Source organism: Lolium rigidum, chromosome 4 (assembly GCF_022539505.1).
Source record: "Lolium rigidum isolate FL_2022 chromosome 4, APGP_CSIRO_Lrig_0.1, whole genome shotgun sequence".
Classification (NCBI taxonomy): domain Eukaryota; kingdom Viridiplantae; phylum Streptophyta; class Magnoliopsida; order Poales; family Poaceae; genus Lolium; species Lolium rigidum.
Genome location: NC_061511.1, coordinates 92,679,637 through 92,688,786, shown reverse-complemented (window position 1 = coordinate 92,688,786; position 9,150 = coordinate 92,679,637). Strand labels below are relative to the sequence as shown.

Genomic DNA, 9,150 nt, shown 5'->3' with positions numbered 1-9,150 from the left:
TCATCTGCTGTGCGTTCATTTATTTTTCTCTCCTTCTGTCCGGATGGGGGGACGAGGCCTGCCCATGGGACTTGCTTCCGGCATTCTTTGTTGAACGCGCGAATTTTGAGGCCGCAGCCTTGTTCAGCTTAGCCAGCTGCTCAGCATTCTGCTGCTCGATAGTTTCCAGCAGCTCTCTAACACGCTCTTGCTGTTTTGCCAGAGTATCTCCTGAAAGTGACTCACACAGCTCTACCGCAGCCTTAGCAGCTTTTATAGTTTTATCCGGGCTACTGTACTTAGGTTTTTCTACGATGCTCACAGATGCAGAGGTACTTTTGCCGGCAAGAATTTCCTTACGCAAATCCTGATCTAGATTGCGAGCTTTAAGCCGGTTCTCCGGTATCCTAGCAGCATGAGCGCTAACAGAAGCAAAGCCATGGGCAGCGTTGTACTCACGTAGGGTTAGGTTCAACTCGCGCTGCGCCCGGACGATGTCGGCGCCGTTCGCGAGCAGCTTCTCGCGTTGTGCCTCCAGCTCCGCCTGAGCCGCTGCCGGGTCGATGTTCTGCGCGATGGGCGTTGCCAGCACGTTCATCGCCGCTTGGAGTGGTGTTGCCGGTGGTGCGGATGATGCTCCCGCAGCGCCAGCGTCGCACTCCAGCGATGGCTTGGCCGCACAGGTCGAAGCCGCACGACCAGCACCTTCATCCACAGCCTCCTTGCCTGCGCCGACCGCGCCGGTCATCATCACCTCGACGCTGTCGGCGGCGCGGCCAGCACAGAGCCACCTTGGCGGGTCTGGTGCCACCAGCACCGGCGAGAGGCGCTGGCGCACAGGGACGGTGCCGAAGTAGACGCGGTGGCTGCCGAACTCGATGATGCGGCCGTTCTTTGGGAAGATGCCGCCGTTGGCGAAGCAGCCCGCGTTGTCGTTGATGAAGTCCATGGAGTAGAAGCGCTGGACGAGCGCAGACACTGTCCGCTCGCCGGCGACCTCGAGGATGCCCGCCCGAATATGAACTCCTGCAAGCGCCACTTCATGCCCCACGGTGGGCGCCAACTGTCGTCGTGGGGAACAGACAGATGTCATAGGATGGCTTAAGTTGGGGCCGAATGGACGCTAGAGGATTCGGGGGAGGGTTAGCGATTAGATGGGATGAACTTCCTGATGCTTTCCTCAAGAACTTAGCCAAAGCTAGAGGTAGAAGAAGAAATACATAAGGAAGAACTCGCTCTAGATCATCTTCTTTATTGATCTCCACAGGTTACAAGTTTGTGCTTATAGGATTTCTCTCTCTCTGCTCTTCTTTTTTAGTACGGGTGTGCCCCCTCTCCTTATATAGGGGAGAGGGTGGCTTACAGGGGAAGAAACCCTAGAAACCCTAATGGCATCTTTGACTAGACAAACTACTTTACAAAGTTACTTTAATCATAGATGACACCGGGGTCTTCTTTAATCAGGGAGGCTGACGTCCTCCGGCTTCTTTCATCGTCATCCTCCTTTTTATCGTCAGGCCTTCGTTTAAAGCTACTTTTCTTAGCTCATCTTTGTCCTCTAGCTCTGGAGAGAATCTTTGACCAGTCCTGCCGACGTGCTACAGTGTGCTTCTTACCGGTAGCCCGGTGTCTTTTCTATCCGACTCCGGTATTACCCCTTCTGGAGACACCGGCTTAGCTTTACTTAGCCAAATCCTTAACTTCGTGCTCCGGTATAAACATTAAACCGGTATCTTGATGGTCTAAACCATCCGGTTTTGGCATGCCTTTGGCATACCGGGGGTCATCCCCCCAACAAATATGTTGGTTCCTTTTCTAGATTAGAACTTAATATCGCTAATGCTGCTGATTCTTATTAAAGAATTTATATTATGTTATTGCCTCGTGGAATACTGATGTTAGCCTTCTGAAAAATTAGAGATCTATTTGTTGTATGTGGTCATGTATGTATGATTCAGTCATTTTTTGGATTAAATATCCAACTTTTTTTTAGCAAAATCCTTTATTTTTAGACTATATTTAATATTTTTTTCAAAACGCTATTTAAAATATAGCACGAAATTAGCACGATATAGCATCCATAGCGTTTGAAGGAGGTCGACGCTATTTCATTTAGCACGCTATTTTAAACCTTGGTTCGACTACAAGGGATATCACCATTAGGATCTAATCAACAATTGCCTTCTTGAGCTCAAGCGCCGTAGTGACCGTGTTGACCATATGACCCTGACTGGGAAGGGCGGAGCTGAAGTAATTCCATCTTACGGCATATCTCCCAGGGATGGCAGTTGGGGTGTGACCTCTACTGTAGGCGACCAACTGTCTAAACAAATTAAAGGCCTCTACTGAAGGCATTAAACTGATTGGGCGAGTACCTGGTTGTGCCAGCTACATGTGAGATATGTCAAAGAAGATGGGTGAAAAGGCTTTGTGTCCACGGGAGTGTGAATGGGGCTAGCTACCTCAGGAACACCACCATGGGCGTCTGTGGATAAAGTAACGCACCTCTGCAGAGTGTATAAAATTGTGGCATTATCACTCCCTGTTCCGGGAAGGAGCTGCGAACGTGGCGAGAAAGGAATCCAGAGGGGATTTTAACAGCTCGTGAGGCAAGAAGATCATAGATTTCAGAATAAAACTTGAACTCTTTCCTCATAAATGTTTTCGAAAATTTGTGAGTTGATGGACCATTGGTCCTAGTAGTTGATAGTGCATGAAAACTGTTTTGTTATATATCCTAGACTTGTTGAGTACTTCGTGTACTCATCCCCTCCTACAAAATCTCCCTTCTTAGATTGTGAACCAGTAGATGCGGGAGTGGATTACCTAGATGTCCAGGAGGAGGAGTTCGAGAAGAAGAAAACCATCGAAGGAGAAGGAGTCAACTACTACATGTACTTCAATGAGCAGCCCTAGTATTGATCCATAGAGTTAGTAGTGTAGATTACAGGAGGGAGTACTTGAGAGTCCTTCGTTGTAGTATTACCTCAGTTTAAGATTTTCTTGTTCTTTTGGAGTTTTTTTTGTTGTAGTTGGTAGCGGAACCTTGTAATATGTTTCAGTTTGAAGCTTCTTCGAATCTTGTAATATAATTTCGTACTTTGGACCGCTCCAATGCTTATGTTGTGCTACTCTAATCGGCATATTGTTCGAGATACTTCACTTCCCTTGCAATATGTCGAAGGCTTGCATGTTACTATTTTGTAATATGTCGGGTCGCTTCACTCAGCTTCGCCCTGGCCGCCTCCAGCATGGACGGCGGGGGGCGGAGGTGGTGGATCGGAGCCTGAGGTGCCGTTCGCATTGGCGTTGCGCTCTAGCACGGGGCCACGGTTGCGCGTGGACTTGGTGGCATTGTCCCCGGTGGCCATAACCTCCTGCACGATGTAGGGGCTTGCGGTGATGCTGCTGACGTCGGCTCCGCGAGGAGGGCTGGTGTAGCTCCGCACATGGCGCGCATAGCGCGGCGGCCGACGGTGGCGACGTAGACGCGATGCGCACCGAAGGTGGTGATGTTACCGCCGGCAGGGAAGGGCCTGTCGGCGAAGCAACCAACGTTGTCGCTGATGCAGTCCAGCGAGCCAAGCCTCCAGATCAAGCTCGTCGGAGGGTAGAAGGAGGCCCGTCCGGAAGAAGACTCCAGCCGCAGATGCTGCATGACCCACGGTGTGCGCCAAACGTCGTGGATCTGTCACGGCATATGCCATGGGGTGGCTTAAGTCGAGTGGTTGAGACCTTATGGCCTACGGCGGACTCCGGATGCGGGTATGAGCACAAGCGACACAACAATGTACCTAGGTTTGGGGCCCTCGTATGGAGGTAACACCCCTACTCCTGCCTAGAGATGTATATAATGTGGAGACAGTACAATGGTGCTCCTTGAGCTGTGGATGGCTTGAGAGAGGGCTCGAGGTAGACGAAGACCTCTCCTCCAAAGCGGTTTTGCTAAGTGCGAAAGTATGGAATGGATCGATCCCCCCAATTGGGGGGGGGGGGGCACTGGAGCTTATATAGTGCCCAGAACAATTACATAGAAGTCCCTAGAGGCTATGGAGCTGGCTCCGGCTTCCTCGCGTGGTCCCGAGGTGCTGGGGCCCCTGGCTACCGCCCCTGTCTTGTCCTCTTTGTCGCTACCAACAGGGACACGACGGAGCAATGGACGGGCAGTAGGCCGGATCTAGCTCATGTTCGTAGCCTGCGGCCCCTAGGTAGCGCCGCCCATAGCGTGCGCAGCCCCGAAGAGCCAGGCCACGATGACATGTTGTCACGCTGATACCTGTTGCTCTGCAGTGTTCCGGAATCAGCGGGGTGGGACATCCTCGTGGACTTTGGCACCCGGATGACCGTTCAGGAGCCTTCTCCTGCAAGGAAGCCGGCCAGGGGAAAGACGAACCCGGCCGATGAAGGGGCAGCCGGCCTAGCTATGCTGAAGCCGGCCGACCCCATCTTAAGCCGGATATGGTACGTGGAAGTCGGCCCTGACCATGGCTCCAACCGGCTGCTCCTCAGCCGGCTTTGGCCGCGGGCCAGCCGGCCCTAAGCCAATTGTTTCCAGTCTTTACCATACCCGGGATCTTCCCCCGACACTATGAGGGGATATGTTCCATTTTGCCCAAATATTTTTTGTATGTTTTCAATTTATCGACATAATAAATTTGGGTATAGTGAAATTTAAATGCGTTTTAAGCAAAACTGAAACGCTTGAGCCACTCAAAAACATACCGTAGCCATAATTTTTTTGTCGTAGTTCTAATTTAAATTGGTGAACTAAACCTTTTTAAAAAATATTCAACGGAGGAGTATTGGGACAAAGAAGGGATAAGGTTGCGAGACCAAGCTAGACCACGTACATGCATGTGTCATTTGTTCCGCTCGGTTGGCAACAGGAAATACACAGCAACAAACCAGGTGTAGCATAGTTTACACAATTATTAGTGCATTTCTTGTAAAAAAGAAATTCATGGAACTTGGACACTTCAAATCCTCCACGCACAGCAGCAGCTGGACCATGCCATACCTTCCATTAGCACCATGCAAATCTTCCACACAAAGAAACCTCGGAGGAGACAACACGCAAGGAGGGATGGAATTTTACGCCTAGACAGTAGAGAGGTGTGAATTCTCCAGCTATGATTAGCAGCTTCTCCGGCGACGTCACCATCTTCCCTCTTCCCCACTATATAAACTGCTCCTCCCCACATCGCTTCCTCCCTCCCTCCATCTCCCTCTCCGTCGAGAGCGCCATTAGTACACCTATTGTAGCTGCTAATTTACTGACCTAACGCAAAGCACTCTCTGCTACTGTATCACACGTCACCCGTGCCGTGCTCTATCTCTTCACACAGGCCACCATATCAGAGCAAGGTACGTGTCCTCCTTGATTGGCCAGCGTGTTGGTTTGTGATTAGTTAATCCTTGCTGGATATGTTTATGTATGCTGATGAAGTCCAGCGTGTTGGTTTGTGATTAGTTAATCCTTGTTAGATATGTATGCTGATGAAGTCTTTGCTTGCTCTTCTTGTGAAGAAAGAAGAAGAAGAAGAAGAAGGCGGTTGTTTGATTTCGGTTATCGGAGATGACGGTGACGCCGCAGATCACGGTGAGCGACGGGAGGCTGGCGGTGCGCGGCCGCACGGTGCTGTCCGGCGTGCCTGACAACGTCGCGGCGGCGCACGCTTCCGGAGCAGGGCTCGTCGATGGGGCCTTCATCGGCGCCACAGCCGGCGAGGCCAAGAGCCACCACGTCTTCACCTTCGGAACCCTCCGGTGAGTATTAATTGGCGACCGCTGATTCAGTCATGTGCCTGTTGCTTTTTTTTTTAAGGTGTGCCTGTTGCTGTTGGGAGGAAGAGATAAAGGCAAAGTTGGATAGATTAGTTACGCAACGAAATGTGGCGGGTCGAACACGTGGTACCGAACTCTCTAGAATGTGCTGGGAGTAGTACGGATTTTGGCAGCATCTTGTTGGTTTTGTGATTCTACTACGGAGTACCATTTTCTAATTCTACTAATTTTGGGATGTAGATTTCTTATGAGTGTCAAGGTTTGGCTTAGATTTCCCTGGAATTGTTTGTTCGATGCAGGGATTGCCGGTTCATGTGCGTGTTCCGGTTCAAGCTGTGGTGGATGACGCAGCGGATGGGCAACTCCGGCCGCGAGGTCCCGCTGGAGACCCAGTTCATTATCATCGAGGTCCCCGTCGCCGCCGGCAACGGCGACGGCGACGTCGACAGTGGCGAGCCGGTGTACGTGGTGATGCTACCACTGCTGGAGGGGCAGTTCCGCACGGCGCTCCAGGGCAACGACCAGGACCAGCTCCAGATGTGCATCGATAGCGGTATTCTCGTTTTTTATTTTATTTTACCGGGATAAATCGTAAATGCAGTCGATTTTTCTGATTTTGTTGTGCGTGTGATGAGCAGGGGACAAGGCGGTGCAGACTGAACAGGGGATGAACAACGTCTACATCCACGCCGGCACCAATCCGTTCGACACCATCACCCAGGCGGTCAAGTACGTCGTCTTCTACGTTGCACGTCTTGATAGTTCCAACTTCCAACGACTGCAGCTAACTCGATCATCTTTCATGTCTGAAATGCAGGGCTGTAGAGAAGCACATGCAGACGTTCCACCACAGGGACAAGAAAAATGTCTGTACAACTTTGATCTGCTTTTGATTTGATGCTACTACTACGATTCGATTACAATTAGTACTAGTTTGTTCGATGCCAAGTGATCATCTGATTTTGTGGATTACAGCTGCCGTCATTCGTGGACTGGTTCGGCTGGTGCACCTGGGACGCCTTCTACACCGACGTCACAGCCGACGGCGTCAAGCAGGGCCTCCGCAGCCTGGAGGAGGGCGGCGCGCCGCCGCGGTTCCTCATCATCGACGACGGCTGGCAGCAGATCGGCAGCGAGGACAAGGACCCTAGCGTCTCCGTCCAGGAAGGCGCCCAGTTCGCAAGCAGGCTCACGGGCATCAAGGAGAACACCAAGTTCCAGAGCCACAAGCAGGAGGAGACCCCGGGGCTGAAGCAGCTGGTGGAAGAGGCCAAGAAGGGGCACGGCGTCAAGAGCGTCTACGTGTGGCATGCCATGGCTGGCTACTGGGGCGGGGTCACCCCGTCCGCGGCCGGGATGGCGCGCTACGAGCCGGCTCTCGCGTACCCGGTGCAGTCGCCGGGCGTCACGGGCAACCAGCCGGACATCGTCATGGACTCGCTCTCCGTGCTCGGCCTCGGCCTCGTGCACCCGCGCAAGGCCCACACCTTCTACCACGACCTCCACGCCTACCTCGCCGCGTGCGGCGTCGACGGCGTCAAGGTGGACGTGCAGAACATCATCGAGACACTCGGCGCGGGACACGGCGGCCGCGTCGCGCTCACCCACGCGTACCACCGCGCGCTCGAGGCGTCCGTCGCCAGGAACTTCCCGGACAACGGATGCATCTCCTGCATGTGCCACAACACCGACACGCTCTACAGCGCAAAGCAGACCGCCGTCATGCGCGCCTCCGACGACTTCTACCCGCGCGACCCGGCGTCGCACACCATACACATCTCCTCGGTGGCTTACAACACGCTATTTCTCGGCGAGTTCATGCAGCCCGACTGGGACATGTTCCATGTAAGCATCATCGTGTCTTCCACGTTTATTTCTACTTCCTGTAATTTTCTGTCTGACGGACGGGTTCTCAATTTGCAGAGCTTGCACCCGGCGGCCGAGTACCACGGCGCCGCAAGGGCGATCGGCGGCTGCCCGATTTACGTCAGCGACAAGCCGGGGAACCACAACTTCGACCTGCTCAAGAAGCTCGTGCTCCCCGACGGCTCTGTGCTTCGCGCGCAGCTCCCTGGCCGGCCCACGCGCGACTGCCTCTTCTCCGATCCGGCGCGCGACGGCGCAAGGTGAGCATCAGCCTCTCGAATTCTCCCAAATTAATTTCTAGCTAGTGTGCTCCAGTTCCTCTGTTTTTCTTTGCAGCCTGCTCAAGATATGGAACGTCAACAAGTGCGCCGGCGTGGTGGGGGTGTTCAACTGCCAGGGCGCGGGGTGGTGCCGCGTCGTCAAGAAGACGCGCATCCACGACGCGGCGCCCGGGACGCTCACCGGCTCGGTGCGCGCCGAGGACGTCGACGCCATCGCCCGGGTCGCCGGCGGCGGCGACTGGGACGGCGAGGCCGTGCTGTACGCGCACCGGGCGGGGGTGCTGGTGCGGCTGCCCCGTGGCGCCAGGCTGCCGGTGACGCTCAAGACGCTCGAGTACGAGCTGTTCCACGTCTGCCCCGTCCGCGCCGTCGCGCCGGGCGTGTCGTTCGCGCCCATCGGCCTGCTCGACATGTTCAACGCCGGTGGCGCCGTCGAAGAATGCACCGTCAACAGCGACGGCAATGCCGGTGTGACGCTCAGTGTGCGGGGATGTGGCCGGTTCGGCGCGTACTGCTCCCGGAGGCCGGTGAAATGCTCCCTCGACTCGGAAAACGTGGAGTTCAGCTATGACAACGACACGGGGCTCGTCACCATCGACGTGCCGGTCCCGGAGCAGGAGATGTACCGGTGGGCGCTGGAGATTGAGGTCTAGGCTGCCGGTGATGCCCGTGTCCATAGGGTGGCTCGACCACTCTCAGCCGTAGGGCTGTTGCCATTGGTGGTGCTTAGGAGAGACAAGAGATCATGCTTTGCTCTATTATCACTATCGCCTAGTATGCAATAATGTTATCGCAGCTGTATTATTTAGTAATCTGGGGTAATGGATATAGTAATAAAGGATGGTGCTTCTCGTGTTTGGGATGACAGCTACTCGCTTGTTCTACTACTACTCCCTCTTGAAGTTCCAACCTGAACTAGACACGCCATAACTCAGAGTGTATCTACATATAAAAAATATATTAAATGCATATTAAAATAGAAGAATCTATAAAAAGATAAAATATTTTATATTATTGAATAGATATTACATACTACTCCCTCCGTCCTGGTTTATAGGTCTTGCACCTATCTTTAGGTTGCTAATTTCACCAACGTCACATAAGATATGTATTACAAAATATATATCATTAGAAAGCTTAGATCTTATACTTTCTAATGGTATACTTTTTATAGTGCAAAATTTATATTATATTGATCAAATTGATGATCCTGGAATACGTGTATGTAAACCGGGATGGA

The 9,150-nt window shown here is 52.8% G+C and overlaps 1 protein-coding gene across 3 annotated transcripts; it reads left to right on the top strand.

Moving 5' to 3' along the window:
* The first annotated feature begins 4,869 nt into the window (after positions 1-4,869).
* LOC124649632 (probable galactinol--sucrose galactosyltransferase 2) lies at positions 4,870-8,777 on the top strand. 3 transcript variants are annotated; one of them, XM_047189230.1, is made up of 8 exons: positions 4,870-5,343; positions 5,507-5,745; positions 6,063-6,316; positions 6,402-6,492; positions 6,581-6,629; positions 6,739-7,608; positions 7,687-7,889; positions 7,966-8,777. In XM_047189230.1, exons 2-8 carry the CDS (start codon positions 5,555-5,557, stop codon positions 8,561-8,563), a joined length of 2,256 nt encoding a protein of 751 aa, XP_047045186.1. In that variant the 5' UTR covers positions 4,870-5,343; positions 5,507-5,554; the 3' UTR covers positions 8,564-8,777. The 3 variants fall into 3 exon arrangements, with proteins under 3 accessions (XP_047045186.1, XP_047045185.1, XP_047045187.1); XM_047189229.1 differs by having other exon boundaries at positions 4,871-5,343; positions 5,510-5,745; XM_047189231.1 differs by having other exon boundaries at positions 4,873-5,343; positions 5,506-5,745; positions 7,687-8,056.
* The last annotated feature ends 373 nt before the right edge of the window (positions 8,778-9,150 follow it).

What these genes read in the sequence shown, in the direction of transcription:
- LOC124649632 (XM_047189230.1), top strand. Translation starts at nt 5,555, where the DNA reads ATGACGGTGACGCCGCAGATCACGGTGAGCGACGGGAGGCTGGCGGTG. An exon ending in ACCATCACCCAGGCGGTCAA is followed by an intron (nt 6,493 to 6,580) that starts GTACGTCGTCTT and finishes TCTGAAATGCAG; the next exon opens with GGCTGTAGAGAAGCACATGC. An exon ending in CCGACTGGGACATGTTCCAT is followed by an intron (nt 7,609 to 7,686) that starts GTAAGCATCATC and finishes CTCAATTTGCAG; the next exon opens with AGCTTGCACCCGGCGGCCGA.